At 52.1% G+C, this 17,005-nt stretch overlaps 1 protein-coding gene and 1 pseudogene across 7 annotated transcripts; both read left to right on the forward strand.

Annotated features, from left to right (window-relative positions):
* The first annotated feature begins 3,103 nt into the window (after positions 1-3,103).
* Positions 3,104-4,228, forward strand: LOC149747419 (dynein light chain Tctex-type 1 pseudogene; annotated as a pseudogene).
* A 3,240-nt stretch (positions 4,229-7,468) lies between these two features.
* Positions 7,469-16,939, forward strand: ZNF500 (zinc finger protein 500). 7 transcript variants are annotated; one of them, XM_089896215.1, is made up of 8 exons: positions 7,469-7,839; positions 8,508-9,005; positions 10,614-10,797; positions 11,000-11,067; positions 11,146-11,250; positions 12,061-12,169; positions 14,054-14,170; positions 15,178-16,939. In XM_089896215.1, the coding sequence occupies exons 2-8, from the start codon at positions 8,604-8,606 to the stop codon at positions 15,801-15,803; spliced, it is 1,611 nt and encodes a 536-aa protein (XP_089752341.1). In that variant the 5' UTR covers positions 7,469-7,839; positions 8,508-8,603; the 3' UTR covers positions 15,804-16,939. The 7 variants fall into 7 exon arrangements, with proteins under 7 accessions (XP_089752341.1, XP_022450495.2, XP_089752340.1 ...); XM_022594787.3 differs by having other exon boundaries at positions 11,000-11,250; XM_089896214.1 differs by having other exon boundaries at positions 11,000-11,250; positions 14,057-14,170.
* Positions 16,940-17,005: the final 66 nt, after the last annotated feature.

A 17,005-nucleotide genomic window follows, 5' to 3' on the forward strand; every position in this document is an offset into this window, starting at 1 on the left:
TTTATTTTTTTAAAAAATTGTGTTCCAGTCCCATTGCTGTCACTTCCTAGCCATATAATCCCCCGTGGGTTCAATACCTAAAACTCTCAGAGATTCAGGGTTTTTTTTTTTTTAACCTATAAAGATACAGTACCTCTGGCCTTACTAAATTAAGAACAAACGGAGTGCGAATGCGTATTGTCTGGTGATCAGAAATTGATGGCCATTATTTATCAGGAAGAAGAAGGCAGGACAAGGAACTGGGGTTAGAAGTTGTCGGGGTTTTGAGGAGGAAGGACTAGGCCTTGACATGGGAGTCCTTTATCTCCCAGGCAGAGGGTAGGCAAAGGCACTTGGCCTCTCTTTTGCAGTCTTACTGTGGACAACTTCTGACTTTGGAACCCCCAAAGGGCACGTCCTGCTTCTCCAGAGCACTCTTCTCTGTCAGGGATAGGGAGCCGGGTTACCCTGGAAGTGGTGGCAAAGATTCTTTTCTCGACCAGACTCTATTCAGGCTCCTTTGAACTCTCTTCTCAACTAGGCCCTGACTTTTGGGCTTCCATGTTCATCTCTGCATTGTTCACTTGTAGCCAGTTTAGCCAGAACCACCTGCCCCCACCCCAACTGGGTTCCTTATCCTCCTGCATTCCCCAGGTGATTGATGTCTGATCACCCTGGCCTTCCTAAAGCAAGAAACCCCTCTTACCCTGATGCTTCCTTTTGTTAATTTTCCAATGCCTCCCCCGAGCCCTGCACCTTGGCTATAAGTTCCCATCTTTCCTTGTTGTATTCAGAGTTGAACCTGATCTGTCTCCACTGCAAAATCCCACTGCAGTATAACAGGCAAGAACCTTTATATTCTATTACAGGTTAATCACTAAAGGGATGACGCCTATAAGCTTAAATTATCCATAATGGCCCATCTCTAGGAACCCTGCCTCCCAGGTAATTAGCATTAAGCTAAAATACCTTTGTTTAGCTCACAGGAAACATTCCTCACCAGACCCACCTGTGAATGACTGAAAGCAATTAACACATCCCCTCCGGAGGCTAGCCAGAACCAGGAAATTTTGACTTTACTCCCTCTCCTTTTAATATAAAAAGAAGTCTGAATTCTAACTCAGGCAAGATGGTTCTTTGGGACCCGAGTCCACCATCTTTTCAGTCTGCCAGCTTTCTGAATAAAGTCTCTGTTCCTTGCCCCAACAACTCGTCTCTTGATTTATTGGCCTGTTGTTCAACAAGCAGTACAAACTTGGACTCAGTAACCTCAGTGGTCCCTAACAAGTGCCATGAATAATTTTTTTCTTTAAAAGTGGTGAAAGAAGCCCATTCCTCAGCTGTGCCTCTCTCTGTGTGTCTGTCTCTGTCTCTCACAGGCTGGCTCTCCTCTGTGTGGTTGGCTTCAGCCCACAGCAGATTTCTTGGAGGAAGCGGGACATTTTACCTCTATTTCTCTTCTCTTAGCTCTGGCATCCTCCCCTTTTAAGAAAGCCTTTGGGGCTTCCCTGGTGGCGCAGTGGTTGAGAGTCCGCCAGCCGATGCAGGGGACGTGGGTTCGTGCCCCGGTCCGGGAAGATCCCACATGCCGTGGAGCGGCTGGGCCCGTGAGCCATGGCCGCTGAGCCTGCGCGTCCAGAGCCTGTGCTCCGCAACGGGAGAGGCCACAGCAGTGAGAGGCCCGTGTACCACAAAAACAAAAACAAAAACTTTATTGCTAAAATATGCTAACCATCATCTGACAATGCAGGGTGGCCACAACCCTTCAATGTGTAAAAAATGCGATATCTGCAAAGCTCAGTAAAGTGAAGTGCAATGAAACGAGGTCCGCCTGTACATCCTTGTTTGTGCCAGACACAGCCCAGAAGCGTGTTGGTGGGTTTGGTTTATGTCACACAAGATTTAAACCCAGTTTGAGTCTACATTCAAAACTGGGAATTTTCACTTAAATATCCAGATATCTGGCTTCTGGGGAGTGATCAGATTGGCAGGCAGTGTGGGGCCTGCATACCCCACTGCTTCCCATGGCCTTGACACTGAGGCCTTGCACCTGCTCCACCTGTCACGACAGCACTGTTGTGTCTCTTGTAGAGAGAAATTCCCCACATTCACATCATTCTCACACACGGTAATAGAGAAGAAAGAGCAAGAGGGACATGTGTTTTAAGAAAAATGGGAGAGAGCCCATGTCTTTGCGGAAAACAAGAATATTCCAGAATGTCTGGTGCACAAATGCATGTCTGTGTCGAAAGCCCAGTCTTGCCTTCCCCCCCCCAGCCCTTGTGTGTTTGAGCAGGTGTGGGTGGTGGTCTGAGGGGAATCTTCTGCCCTCAGAGTCTAGAGTGGGTGGTGGTCTGAGGGGAATCTTTTGCCGTTCCAGGGACTGGTGGTGTTTGTGGGTCTGGCTGTGTGCTATGGACTGAACTGTGTCCCCGCAGAACTCATGTTGAAGCCCTAACCCCCAACGTGACTATATCTGGAGACAGGGTCTATAGGAGGTAACTAAAATTAAAGGAAGAAAGGCATCACTGTCTCTTTCCACCAAGTGAGGACAGAGAAGGCACCATCTATGAGCCAAGAAGACAGTCTTCACCAGGAACCGAATCTGCTGGCACCTTGATCTTGGACTTCCTGCCTCCAGAAGCATGAGAAATAAATGTCTGTTGGATAAGTGCCCAGTTTGTGATGTTCTGTTACAGCAGCCTGAGCAGACTATGACACTATGTGTTTTTTCCAAGAGAAGGGTGTGAATCTTCACCCTATTCTGAGCCACATCTGGGCCGACCGCGAGCAGGGGAGTTTAGCATACGTCATCCCCACGGGTAAGGATTTCTGAGCATGCCTGGTGGGCCTTGATTCCCCTTCTTCCTCCACACTCCAGGCTTTCTCTGTGATGCCTTCATCCTACAGGCAACTCTCCCTCAAAGGAATTATCATGTTTTGCACACCTGTTCTTACCCATCTGCTTCTTTTTTTTTTTTTTTAAAGATTTATTTATTTATTTTTTGGCTGCGTTGGGTCTTCGTTGCTGCACATGGGCTTTCTCTAGTTGTGGCAAGCAGGGGCTACTCTTCATTGCGGTGCACAGGCATCTCATTGTGGTGGCTTCTCTTGTTGTGGAGCATGGGCTCTAGGTGCACGGGCTTCAGTAGTTGCAGCACGTGGGCTCAGTAGTTGTGGCACAAGGGCTTAGTTGCTCTGAGGCATATGGGATCTTCCAGGACCAGGGAATTGAACCTGTGTCCCCTGCATTGGCAGGCGGATTCTTAACCACTGTGCCACCAGGGAAGTCCTACCCATCTACTTCTCATTTAACTTGCTGGCTGCAGGGAAAAGACAAAGTTTCAAATGCTGGGTGGTTCGAGGTGTAAACAATGGCTATCTCCTGCCTCCCTGTTAATTGATGTATCCTCTTGTCTAAAATTTAATAATGGAACCAAAACACAACCAGACTACAAGGAGAGATTTCACAACATTGCACAGCAAGCCCTCTTATCCTTCATCCTTCCTGTTGATGAGAATAATAACAGAGGGAGGCAGAGGCAAGGCGCCGAAGGAAAGATGGAAGACTACCAGGCTACCGAGGAGACTGCTTTTGTTGTTGATGAAGTGAGCAACATTGTAAAAGGAAATGTTGCTCACTTCATAGAAAGTGCCATCGGTGGCAACGCCTATCAGCACAGCAAAGTGAATCAGTGGACCACAAACGTAGTGGAGCAAAGCTTAAGCCAACTCACCAAGCTGGGGAAACCATTTAAATACATTGTGACCTGTGTAATCATGCAGAAGAACGGAGCAGGATTGCACACGGCAAGTTCCTGCTTCTGGAAGAGCTCTACTGATGGGAGCTGCACTGTGCGATGGGAGAACAAGACCATGTACTGTATTGTCAGCGCCTTCGGGCTTTCTATTTGACCGCCTCGTCCAGCCTGTGATCTTTCTCCTTTTGTCCCAACATTTCTCTTCCATCTTCTAACCACCAGCCATCTAGTCAGTGATCACCTGTCTCACTCTCTTTAAGTGTGTTTTTGTGACGCTCTCAAAATGTAGAGAAAAAAACCAAATAACCACACTGTCCTGTGACCTGCACACCCTAAGTCAGAGGAATCATCACTGAAGGTAGTCAGGAGCCTGTCCTGCCACTTGTCTTAACTTTGAATGTTTCTTTTCAAAGGTACTAAAAGCCGAAACCTGCTAGTGTGAAACTTTCTCTACTCTCTGAGATGATTCAAATACACTAATTTTCCATAAAAAACAAAATAAAACAAAACGACTACTGTTTACTGAGTGCTCCTATGTTTCACCTTAGAGCAAAGTATTTTAATGTGCTGTGTCATTTAATTGTAGTAAGTATCCTCTGGGAAATAGGTACCATTAACCCCCATTTATATTATTGTCGGAATCAAGTTTGTGATAAGGTTGGGCAGCAGAGTTCAGTGTCTGAAGAACAAATTACACCCCATTATTTATTCAGTCGTTCAGCAAATATTTACTGAGCATCTACTTTATGCCAAGCAGATCTGCCTATTGTGCCGAGAAAACCAGAGGGGCCCTGGTTGGTCACCTCAAAGGAGAATCTTGGGACAGGACCAGAGTCTTCTGAGATACAGTTTGGATATTTACTCCAAGACAGAGCTCTTAATACCTGGCTGGCATTCAAGTTTGCCTTTAGGGGAGCGGTCTGAGCAGCAGGCTCTGGGGCGTACTTGCCCAAGTCTGTCTCGGCTCTTCTACTTTCCTAACTGTGTGGCCTTGGGCAGGGCTCTGCCCCTCTGTGAGCCTCAGTTTATACATCTAAAACGTGCATAATAATGATATCTACACAATAGTCATTGTGAGGATTTAAGTAGCACAGTAAAAACACAAGTACCGTGGACTTAGGAAGTACTTAAAAAACATTAGCTTTTATTGTTAGCTCGCAAATGCCTTATAAAAAGTGTGAAAAACACCCATTACCTATCAGGTTTTGAAAACTGTAGCTCACTGATGACTCTGCTAGATAATTTAGTTGAATTAGCTAAACTGTTTGACTTGTACTGAATTGTTGGTTCTCAGTCATTTGGACTTTGGGAAATTGCTACCAACGATGACCCACACTTGTAAAGTGCTTGATAGTAGACCATCTCCTCCCAGCCATAATTAAGTATAAGAGTAACTGTGAGCTGAACCAACACCCAGTACGTGATTATGGATTATGTACCATCAGCCTGGAGATCATCTTCCCCTCTGTCTTCAGAGGAGGATCTACGTGTGCCTCTCAGTTGTTTGCCAACTTCTGTGAGTGTAAGGCTGCCATTTTAACTCAAACTGTTTTGTAAACTCCATAAACACTATGAAAACAAGCTACATTTATAAGAATAAACAGTGGCATGTGATTATAGATATATATATATATATATATAACTGTAAATACTTTTAATTCATACTGTAAACAATGCTTGGCGCCTGAATGAGTTGTGGACCTCTTACAGGAACTCCACGGGCCCAGGCATCCAAGATCCACAAATCTTGAGGCCTGCAGACTTCATCCCAGTGTGGTTACAGGTCATGAGCTGATGTTTATGGAGCATCTGTTACGTGCTAGACATCATCATAGGTCCTTTACAAACATAATGTCATCGAAGCCTGTCTGTCAGCTCTCAGAAGTTGGAGCTATGACAATCCCCATTTTACAGACGAGGCAAAGGTAAGGCTTACCCAGTTAGTAAGTGGTGGATCTGAAGCACTGGTTTGGGTGTGCATCAGGGTAGGCCCAAATTCATCCTGGTGTATGCTGGTTATGGACTGAATGCGTGTCCCCCTCAATATAGGATTAAGAAAGAAATCCTGGGCAAAGTAGAAGTTTAACCTTTAAATCTCTGTTGGCTCTACTCACTGAAAACTGCCCAGAGAGGAGAGGGCCAGGACTACGTTAGTCAGGCCTAGGTTAGTCAGGTCACTTCATGGACTTGCTAACTTGTGTATATCTGGCCCCGAGGAGATGATAAGAGATGCAAGGCCAGGACCCCACCGCTAACCAGGAGGCAGATAGAAACAGGAAGTTGTGCGGCAGCTTTGAAAATGCTGCTGTCCCCACACCTGTCCGCCCCTCCAGACTGAGCCAAGAGTGTCTCTTCTGTTTTCCTCCTTTTCCCTCTTCCACTTTTGTCTATCTGTCTTCTTCCTCCCCCACTACACACCCATCTGTGACTTCTTCAAATTACCCCTTTCCACGCCCTCCTCCTGAGGCTGATGGAATGGCAGGCTTCTTGTGTTTGGCTTGAGTGCCAGTGCTCTGAATGGCTCTGCACCTTTGTTCCCTCTAAGATCCCGGCTCTCCTGACCCGTTAACTGATGTATCCTCTTGTCTGTCTAAAATTTAATAATGGACCCAAAACACAGGTTCCAAGGAGAGATTTCACAGCATCGCACAGCAGCCCAAGATTATAAGGCGAAAATGAGGCATATGTGGTCCTGCTTTCCTCAAGCCCCACCACAAGGCTGTCCTGAAATCTGGCGTCTTCCCTTTAATAGGTCCTGCCTTCCACCGGGGGTGTGTGTGTGTGTGTCTCCAGAAATCAGTGGTGAGCAGCCCAGTTTCTTGTTCTGCCTGTGTGCTCACAAGAAAAACTGGATATTGGATATAGGGGGAAAAGTGGAACGCGAGAGAGAATGGAGAGTAGAAATGGAAGGAAAGAAAGAAGCCAGTGGGAGGGTTGATTGAGGTGCTAGGCCTGAGGATGCCAAAGCTGAAAAACTCAAGGGTTGTCTGGTTGTTAGTCAGTGATGATGTTTATGGAGCTCTCACTGCTAGGCACACAGCTCTCACCATGACCCTCTTCCTGCTCAGACCTCCCTACCTGCCTACACCTCCCTCCCCCAGGCTCCAAAGGGACACCAAGGACTGACTGTCCAGTTCACCTCCTGCTCATCGTGCCTGCTTGGCACAAAGCAGAGCCCAATAAATACATATTTGTTGATCAAATTAACAAATGAAGAAATAAGCAATTGATAACGAAGATGTACCCAGCAAGAACTTTGTGAGTCTTCATTTTCCAGTCTCTAAAATTAAGGAGCTGGACCAAGACAGACACCTGGGTTCCAACCTCACCCCAGTTCTGCACTTACTGAGTGTTTGTGACCTTGGGCAGGTCACTGAAACTCTCTGCACCTCGGTTTCCTCACCTATAAAATAGGGATAATAGTACCCCCTTTGTTTCAAAGATGAACCGATTTAATACTTGCAAATCGCTTAGAACAGAGCCTGGCATATACACAGTACTATGTATGTAAAAAAGTAAATTTCCAGGGTCCCCTCCACCGTGGAGCTCCTCAGGCCTGGCAGGGTGGATGGAAGAGAAGCAGGGAGAATGGCCCAGAAACTGCGGACCCTCGCGCATGCGCACTGAAGTTGGAGGAACAACCTCCCGCAACGCCTCCCAGGACCCATCTACCGGAGGCCGCGGCTCAGCCAGGGGATGACTACGTTACCCACAGTGCATCTCGCGGACTCGCTACGTATCTCGTTTCTATGCCTGACAGTCGGTTCAACCAGTGGTAAGAGGACCCACAATGTGAGTAGTTACCCACAATGGCTCACGTGGACCCGCCCACCCAGGCCCATTCTGACTCTCCACAGCCGGCCAAAGGTGCGAGGACTACATTACCCACAATGCTTCCCGTGGGACGCCCACGCGGCCTCGTCCTCCAGCTCGACGCCGGCTCAGCCAGTGGTCGTCGCCGACTGTCCCGGGTCTGCGTGCTAAGGGTTTTGGTCCTCGCTTCTGGCCCGCCGAGCCTTCCACGCCCGCTCTCCCGCTCCCGTCCCAACCCGCTGCTCCGGGCCTGCCCCGAGCCCCCGCACGGGTCTCAGCGCTGCCGGTAAGTGCGGGCGCGGGCGCAGGGTCCCAGCTCGAGCTTCTGTCCGCGGCCCTCGCCCGCCGGAGCCTAGTTTGTGCCCGGCCTCGGTCACCGCTCTCCCTCCAGCTGAGCGGACGAGACGGGAAAGCAGCCCAGCCGGGGAATCCTGACCCTCCCAAGACCCTGGAGTTGGAGAGGCCTTGGTGACCATCCATTCGGTGGGGCCCGCGGATGGGCTTCAGGCTTCCGAAGCCCGAAATCAGGGGTCAGATTGGGACAGAATCTGCGTCCTCCTGGGCAGAGGGGTCTCTGGTTCTCATCACATTTCCAAACGGACCTCATCCAAAAATGGCCAACTGTAATATTGAAAACTCAGCGTTTGTAGAACTCTGACCGCGTTCCAGGCACTGTGCTAAAATAAACTATTTTCAAACGTCCCGTTTAGTCCTCTCAGCAACCTGAGTGTAGGTGGTGTCACCGTTTTTTCTTTCACATGAGGAACTGAGGCCCAGAGTTTAAGTACTTCTGGGAATTAGAGGTTATTAGCAAAGACAGTTTGATTTACTTTAACCGTTTCTTTCTGCCAGTGAGGGCAAGTTGGCCTTGGGGCCAGGGCAGGGACTTATGGGTTGCAGACGCTTATCCAGCCCCAGTGCTGCACCCTACATGACTTTATTGTCTCTCCACAGAGCCCTGAAAACATCTTCCCCAGTGTCTGGCCAGAGGTATAGGGAGAGACAGGTGTGAGTTCCAGGCCAGAGAAGGAACAAGGCTCACCAGGAGCAATGGCGACCTCTCCCGGCTTCCAGCACCCGCCACCCCTGGAGCAGGATGAGATCCTGATCGTGAAGGTGGAAGAGGACTGCTGCTGGGAAGAGGAGCCCTCCCTGGAGATTGAAGACCCTAGCCCTGAGACCTTCCGCCAGCTCTTCCGTCTTTTCTGCTACCAGGAGGTGGCCGGACCTCGGGAGGCCCTGAGCCGCCTCTGGGAGCTCTGCTGCCGCTGGCTGCGCCCTGAGCTGCGCACCAAGGAGCAGATCCTGGAGCTGCTGGTGCTGGAGCAGTTCCTGACGGTGCTTCCAGGGGAGATCCAGGCCCGGGTGCGGGAGCAGCAGCCAGAGAGCGGTGAGGAGGCCGTAGTCCTCGTGGAAGGGCTGCAGCGGGAGCCCAGGAGACAAAGGCAGCGGGTGAGGTGGGGGGCATTTTAGCCCTGAGGTGAGAAAACGGGGCCCTGCTGCTGAGGTCTGTGTTTGTAGATTTCCTTGGGCTCTGGAGCCGTGGCCAGCCTTGGTCATTGGGAGTACCTGGTGCTGGCCAGACACTGAATTGAAGAAGGCAACTGCAGAGTGTTTCTCAACGTTGGCCGACGTGTGTCCACCCCTTGATTAACCACTATAGCCCCACCAGCCCTTTCTAAGCTATGTGGATTGGTTTGTTAACACCATCCCAACGTAGGCCAGACACAGGTTTTAATGGGAGAGAGGCTGGAGACCTTCAAAGGCAGGGCCTTGGGAGTTGAAGAGATCCCCAAAGAAGGAGGAACACTGGGAAGAAAGACCAGGTGCTGGTGGGTGCCCTGGTTAGAGCCTCCAGGTGTTTCTCAATCTCTCTGGGGCTGCGCCATTCAATACAGTAGCTACTAGCCATGTGTGTTTGTTTTAATTAAAATTAAATAAAATTTAAAATGTAGTTCTTAAGTCACACTGACCACATTCCAAAGGCTCAGTCATCACACATGGCCAGTGGCTACTCCCTGGACAAGGACAGTGCAGATATGGGACACTTCCATCATTCTACAGAGAGTGCCACTCTAGACCAACTCAATTCCTTCTAACCAGATCTGGGGAGTGCGAAGTCTCTTACAGATTTCTCCTGCTTGGGTCAGATTAATTCCTCCTGATTAGATATTTGGCAAATTCTGCAGGTCACCTTTCTCCCTGTGGCAGTGTCATTGGCCACACAGTGCTGTTCTTTTGCATCCGGCACGATAGACCCCCCCCCAACTCCCCCCGCCCCCCAAAAATCCCAAAAACCCAAAAAACTTGACCATAAGGTGAGTTGAGTGCATTAAGCACATCCTGCCTTCGTGGTGGCCAACAAGAACCCAGGAGCCCTTCTCAGCCCTGCCAGCCTTGGCGTTTGGGGTTCCCGTCATGGCTTTGCTCTGTCACTGGGCACCCTGTAACCTCCAGGGACTGTCTCCTCTCAGAGGTGTGGAATTTTGAGCCTGAGACAGGGTCCCTGGTGCTGGTTTCAGTTCCCTGGAGATGTATCTTGTCCCTAGTACTGTTACAGATGTCAGTAAACTCTGAGACTAAGTTTATCTGATTCACCTTCACTGGAATTAGGAAATAGATAATTCTAGAGGGTCTGTAGATGATTTCAAAAAATGTAGCAAGTGCAGTAACTCAGGCTTCCGAAATGAGACCTGATTTGGGGCCCTTCTGGCCCAGGTTTTTCAGGAGCACTAAGGAAGGAAGGGTGAGAGTGTGACGGTGACAGCAACACAGTGTGATGGGGAGAGACCACAGAGTCTCAAGAGTGGAGCAGGCCTCCCTTTCCCCAGGTTGGGAGCCTGACCTCTTCCTGGGTCACATGCCTTTTCCCTGGGGTCTGGCTGGAGGGAGGTGCTTGGAGGGTCGCAGAGGCCATCAGACACAACGAGGTGGCCCGGTGGTAAGACAGAGCCTGGGAACAGGGTGGCCAGGGTGCCCGAGACAAGGAGGGATGGGGAACCCTGTGGGTTTCCTCCCGACCTTCTGGGAGCTAGTGGGCAGATCTCCATCTGTATGCAGGATCCGGAGGTAGTCCCTGATGACGCACTGGCCCACGGGACAGGGGAGTGGTTCTTAAAATGCCAGGTGGAGGCCCAGCCAGGAGACCTGTCTCTGGAGGAAGGGGCTCAGCACTCCAGCCAGCAGCCCCCAGCCCAGCTGAGCCACAGACCAAAAAGAGGCCCCCAGCTCTGGCCAAAGACGGGTGAGTGGCTGTCCCTCTTGAGGAAAGAGACGCCCTGCACTGGGGAAGGGAAGGGAAAGGAAAGGAGTGTGGCAGGGGTCAGGCCTGTTTGCCTGTGGGGTGGGCAGGCTCCCGGCCGGGTGAGTGTTGATGGGGAGCAGCTGGACCTGTCCAGCCTTCGCTGCCATGTGCACGGGTGGGTGACTCTCTGCTCTTTCCCCAGGCCCAGCGGCCTCCCAGTGTCAGGAGACGGCGGCACTGGCCACATCCTTCCTTTCAGCCTGGTCCCAGGTGAGTGGCATTCCTGATCTGCAGCATCCCCGTGTGTCCCATGCCCTTGTTACAGGGACACTTCTCTTGCGTGGTCAGGTCTGTGGGTTTCCAAGGCGGATCTTCACCTCCTGGGAAGTCCTACCTGTTCTCAGATGCCACCTGAGTATTAGGTGTGTCCTGGAGGATCCTGGAGTCTCAATGGTGAGTTAGGGCAGTCACTTCAAAGCCAGCTGTATGTTAAAATCTTCTGGCATCTGGGTGAAAATAGATTTTCCCCCAGCCCTGGCCTGGAAGCAGAGTCTCCTTTGCTTGTTTGTTTCAATTGCAGCTTTATTAAGATATAATGCATTTACCATACAATTCTCCCATTTAAAGTATACAGTGTTTAATATATTTACAGAGTTGTGCAGTCATCACCATAATCAAATCAATTTTAGAACGTTTTCATCACCTCCCCAAAATACCCCACACCCATTAGCAGTCACTCCCCCCTCCCCCTCCCTCAGCCCCCTGGCAGTCACCAGTCTTTCTGTCTCTCTGGATTTGCCTCTTGTGGATATTGTTTTCTTGGGTGTTAATCGTGCTCCCAGGTCAGTCTGGTGCTAGATTTGGGAACCACTGGCCTAGAGGCATCCTGAAGTCTCCAGGTCACCCCATTTGGGTCCTGGGGCTGGCTTGAGCTGAGGCAGGGCATGCTAACTCTTGTCCTCAAGGAACGTGGGCCCCAGTGGCTGAGATCTCAGATCCAGCTGTTCCACACAGCACATCTGTCCACACAGTCTCTGGCCCTGCAGCAGTTGGGGCAGAGCTTGGTGGTGACGGTGTCCTCCCAAAGAGCAGGATCCAGCTGTGTCTGAGCCAAGCTTGGAAGGAAGGAGTGGATAACAACATATGGAAAGGGAAAGGTTGGGGAGGGGAGGAAGTAGGGGAGGTAAGCAGGACCTGCCTTCATCCCACAAGTGGAGGGGACGGGTGAGCCCACCAGGCTCTGAGTGAGCTGTGTTCCAGCAGGTGCCGGTGACCTTGGAGGACGTGGCCGTGTACCTGTCCCAGGAGGAGTGGGGTTGCTTGGACCTGGCTCAGCAGGACCACAGCTGCAACATGCTGCAGGAGGATGAGGGTATGTGCAGGGAGACCCTGGCCGTTGTCTGTCAGACACCGGGTTGTGTCTCTGACGTGGGTGAGTGTCAGGGAGGGTGGCTGCTTCCCTCAGGCTGGCTGTGGTATGTGCTGGCCTCCAGGACCTGAGGCCCAGGCCACCTCCCTGCTCAGCACCTTCCCTGGCTCCCCCCGCCTACAGGAGCCACTCCAGCAGGTCTCAAACTTTAGTGGCCAGAGGAATCACCGGGCAACATATTAAAAATAGGAACTTGTGGGCCTTGTGCCCAAGCGTTGCTTTAGTGTGCTGGGGGCATTCCCTGGTGAGTCCTAGTGCTGGGCAGCCCTGCACTGCCAAGGTTGCTAGTGTCCCATCAGTGGCCCATCTGCAGTGGGGGCAGTGTGGCTGCTTGCCCACGTCCCAGGCAGATGCCCAGAGCTGTCCTGAGTTCCTTCTTTCGCTCCTTTACCCACACGGTTGTCCAGTGTCAGTGCAGCCTTTGTGCCGTCCTTGGCCCCCATGGACAGAGCTGCTCTTGGCAGGGCCCTGCCTGTCTACAGCCTCTCCTCACCACCCCACACTGGCCCTTCTCAGCTCATCCTGCCACTTTTGACACGTGTTCACTCCCTGAAATGTTTTTTAAAGGAGTTGAGATCCTGCTTTGTATCAGTTGGGGTTCTCCAGAGGAAAAGAACCCTTAGGATATGTGTGTGTAGAGATATTTATTTTAAGGAATTGGCTTTCACGATTGTGGGGGCTAGCAAGTCTGAAATCCATACAGCAAGCCAGTTGGCTGGAAACCAGGCAGGATTTCTAGGCTGCCTTCTTGAGGCAGAATTCCTTCTTCAGGAAACCTCAAGTTTTCTCTTAAGGCCTTCAACTGATTTGGTGGGGTCCACCCCCCAGTGTGGAGGGTAATCTCTCCTTACAGTCACCTGATTGCAGATGTTAATTACATCTACAAAATAACCTCCACAGCAACATCTAGACTGGTATTTAGGGAATTAATTCCCTGGTGGTCCCATGGTTAGGACTGTATGCTTTTGCTGCTGAGGGTGTGGGTTCAATCACTGGTCAGGGATCTAAGATCCCACAAGCCGTGCAGCATGGTCAAAAAATAAAGGTAAAAAATTGATTGAGGGCTTCCCTGGTGGTGCAGTGGTTAAGAATCTGCCTGCCAATGCAGGAGACACAGGTTTGAGCCCTGGCCTGGGAAGATCCCACATGCCGCGGAGCAGTTAAGCCTGTGTGCCACAACTACTGAGCCTGCACTCTAGAGCCCGTGCTCTGCAACAAGAGAAGTCACCGCAGTGAGAAGCCCACGCACCACAACGAAGAGTAGCCCCCGCTCTCCGCAACTAGAGAAAGCCCGCTCACAGCGACGAAGACCCAGTGCAGCCAAAAAAAAAAAAAGACTGGTATTTAACCAAACAACAACACTGTAGCCTGGCCAGGTTGGCACAGAAAATTAATGATCACATACTTTCTTTTACATCTTCATTTATTCCAAACTAAGTGTCTGTAGAACAAATGAAGATGAAACCTTTCTATTGCCACGAATACTGGCTTGCTGTGTGCACTGTTGCTGTCCCACTGCTCTGTGCTCTGTCCTGCTGTGTGTTGTAACTCTTGGCTACTTCATCTCTGTTGTGATGAAATTCTGACTCCTCGGGGCATCTGGTTTCCCTCCCAGAGCTGGGGAGAGCCTTGGGCCCTGTTTCTCCTCACTTCCTCTCTCTGAGGAAGCAGTCTGCACAGAAGTAGAGCGCCTCCCACCTCTGTTGAGGCATGGAGTTTTTCCCGCAGGTTCTCCTGATGCCCCTTTGCTCTCACGAGGAGGAGGTTGTTGCAGTCTTGTGTTCTGTCCCGGCCACACTCACATCCTCTCTTCTCTTTCCCCATCAGCAGGACTCCCCGCTCCTGGGCCCTGTCTGACTGCCCAGGATGGGCCAGGGCAAGGCCTGCGGGACCCAGCTTGTGCGGCCTCGGGGCTGAGGGAAGTCTCTGGCAGTGCTGGCTCAGGTGAGGGGGTCTGGGAGGAGACGGATGTCCCAGATGAGATTCTCCCTTCTCCTGGGCTTAGACCTCGGTGACTGTGTTTGTGGAGTTCAAGCTCAAGGGCTTAGAGCAAGGGTTGGTAGATTTTTTCTGAAAAGGGCCAGGTAGTAAATAGTTCAGGTTTTATGGGCTGTATGGTCTCCCTGGTGATGCCTCAGCTCTGCTCTCCTGGCACAAAAGCAGCCACAGACAGTATGAAAAGACATGGGCGTGGCCATGAAACTTCATTTACAAAGGCAGGTTCACCCGCCCTGAAGGAAAGGCAAGGGGAGACAGGTGGCTTTAAGAAAGGTTTGGGGCTCGAGCAGCAAGAGAGTCCTACCACCTTGAGCTGGGACATGGCACTGCACGCAGACACCATAGGGAAGCTGGTCCTGAGGGCCACACGAGGGGCTGGGCACGGGGTCCTCAGGACGCCCTGAGTGTCACCAGCCAGCGGCACTCTCTTGGGCCTACACCTGGGGTGGAATTGCTCAGTCACGTGGTCACTGTGTGACCGTTGGAGGAACTGCCAGAATCAGTTCCTTTGTAAAAACTCTTAGCGAAGGCCAGGGAGGTGGTTCCATCCTGTCTCAGTTGTACAGATGAGGTGGATGTGATCTCGAGCCCATGCTTGGCTTCCTGGACAAGCCAGTGTGGAGCTAGGAGGGGGCTGCATGGGGGTGTGGGGTGGACAGCATCTCGGCAGGGACAGTTCCCAGCACTGCGAGGGCCTGTCCTTCCCCCGTCAGGTCAGTGGGCCTCAGCGTCCTCATGTGTAAATGGGACTGTCACAGTACCACCTCACGGCCTTGTGGGTCTGGCCATGGTTCTAGTTCCCAGAATCAGGCTCTGAATGAGGCATCCTGCGGAGGGTGTGGAAGGGGAATTTGAAGGCACTTCTCTGCGTCAAGGGCCGCCCCACCCTGCCTCCCCTTCTCCCTCTCCCCCTCCCCGTGGAGCCCTCAGTGACTGTGCTTTCTCTGTCTCAGAGCTTGGGAGGCAGTTTGAGGACGGAGAGTATGCCAGGGCAGACGCATCGGTGAGAACATGGTGGGGCCAAGCGCTCCCGGGTCTGGGTCAGGGGCCCGGCCCGACCAGACCCCAGCGGCCTCCAGACAGAGAGCGGCCCCTTGGGGTCCGGAAGCCGCACACGTGCCCCGAGTGCGGCAAGGCCTTTAGTAAGACGTCCCACTTGACCAAGCACCAGCGCACGCACACTGGGGAGCGACCCTACCAGTGCCAGGTATGCGGGAAGCGCTTCGGCGACCGCTCCAACTGCAGCACGCACCAGCGGGTGCACACAGGCGAGAAGCCCTACGCCTGCGCCCAGTGTGGGAAGCGCTTCAGCCAGAGCTCCAGCCTGGTCATCCACCGCAGGACACACACCGGGGAGCGGCCCTACGCCTGCAACGAGTGCGGGAAGCGCTTCAACAACAGCTCGCACTTCAGCGCGCACCGCAGGACGCACACAGGTGAGAAGCCCCACACCTGCCCGGCCTGTGGCAGGGGCTTCCGCCGGGGTACCGACCTCCGCAAGCACCAGCGCACACACGGCGGGGAGCAGCCGCTTCACAGACCCCAGAGGCTCCAGGACGCCCCAGGGGCCCGAGCCTGATGATTCGGGAAGCTGCCAGAGTCGCTTCTGTCCCGGAGCCAGAAACTCTGGTCTTCAGGCATCTTCAGACTCCGTTTGCTCCCGTAGGCCCCAGCACGAGGACACGTGGTGGGACATTTGGGGGGCCCAGGCTGAGGGAAGAAGCTGGGCCCTGCAGGTGTATTAGGGTCTGGGGCAGCCACACAGAGGACCACAGCTGGGCCGCTTACAGCAGCAGGAATTCTCTCACAGTTCAGAAGGCCAGAGTCTAAAATCAAGGTGTCTGCAGGGCTGCCTCCTTCCTGCAGCTCTGATGGAGGATCTGTCCCAGGGCGCTCCTGGCTTCTGGTGCTGCCAGCTGTCCTTGGCGCACCTGGGCTTGTGGCCACATCACTCTGCCTCCGCCTCCCCACAGCCTCTTCTGTGTCTCCCTCCATGTGTTGTCTCCTCTTGTAAGGACGCAGTCATTGGATTTAACTGGTTACATCTGCAGAGACCTTGTTTCCAAGTAAGGTCACCTTTTGAGATTCTGAATATGAATTTGGGGGGACACTTTTCTGCCCACTTTGGGGGAAGCCTCAATGGCTATGGTCTCTTGCAGCTTTACGTACCCCAGCCTTATCTGGGCTTGGTCTCCTGTCTTTCCCCCGAACCTTGCTGCACTTTCAAAATGTAGCCTGTTGCGGGGGGGTGGGGGGTGGTTTCCAGTATCACAGTGGTTGTGGGTCACCTTCGCAGAGCCACAGCTGTTCTGTAGGATGGATGGCTTGTGCAGGAACGCTTCCCCGAGATCCCATCTTTCAGCCTCCCCCAGCCCATCAGGAAGTCCCCAGGGTAGAGTGCCAGGGTTGCCTTTGTTCCGGCCCAAGTGGCCGTGTCCCAGGATGCAGGCCGGCCTTGGTTACCCCACTTTGAATTTCTGAGGTGGATGTGCCTCTCTGATCTGTTCACATCCATGGTGTCATAGTGGCTGAGGGGAGCAGTAAGAGGCCTTGTTTCCTTTAGTCATTAGTAAAGTTGTGGGGCAGCTCTGAAACCACTGGGTTCCGGAATGTTCCATTCAATTGCTAGACATATTTTTACCTTTCCACACAACCCAGGTTCCGGGGTGTGTGACCTGCTCTTTGTTCCCTTAATAAACGACGTCAGTCCGTCTGGCCCCTGTGCTCTGTCCTGTGTACTCTCTGGAGAATGGGGCCGCCCAGTTTAGGGATGGTTTTTAA

Source organism: Delphinapterus leucas, chromosome 15 (genome assembly GCF_059928025.1).
Source record: "Delphinapterus leucas isolate spDelLeu-1000000601 "Yukka" chromosome 15, BTC_Dleu_Yukka2, whole genome shotgun sequence".
Classification (NCBI taxonomy): domain Eukaryota; kingdom Metazoa; phylum Chordata; class Mammalia; order Artiodactyla; family Monodontidae; genus Delphinapterus; species Delphinapterus leucas.

What these genes read in the sequence shown, in the direction of transcription:
- ZNF500 (XM_022594787.3), top strand. Translation starts at nt 8,604, where the DNA reads ATGGCGACCTCTCCCGGCTTCCAGCACCCGCCACCCCTGGAGCAGGAT. An exon ending in CATGCTGCAGGAGGATGAGG is followed by an intron (nt 12,170 to 14,053) that starts GTATGTGCAGGG and finishes TTTCCCCATCAG; the next exon opens with CAGGACTCCCCGCTCCTGGG. An exon ending in CTCTGGCAGTGCTGGCTCAG is followed by an intron (nt 14,171 to 15,177) that starts GTGAGGGGGTCT and finishes TCTCTGTCTCAG; the next exon opens with AGCTTGGGAGGCAGTTTGAG.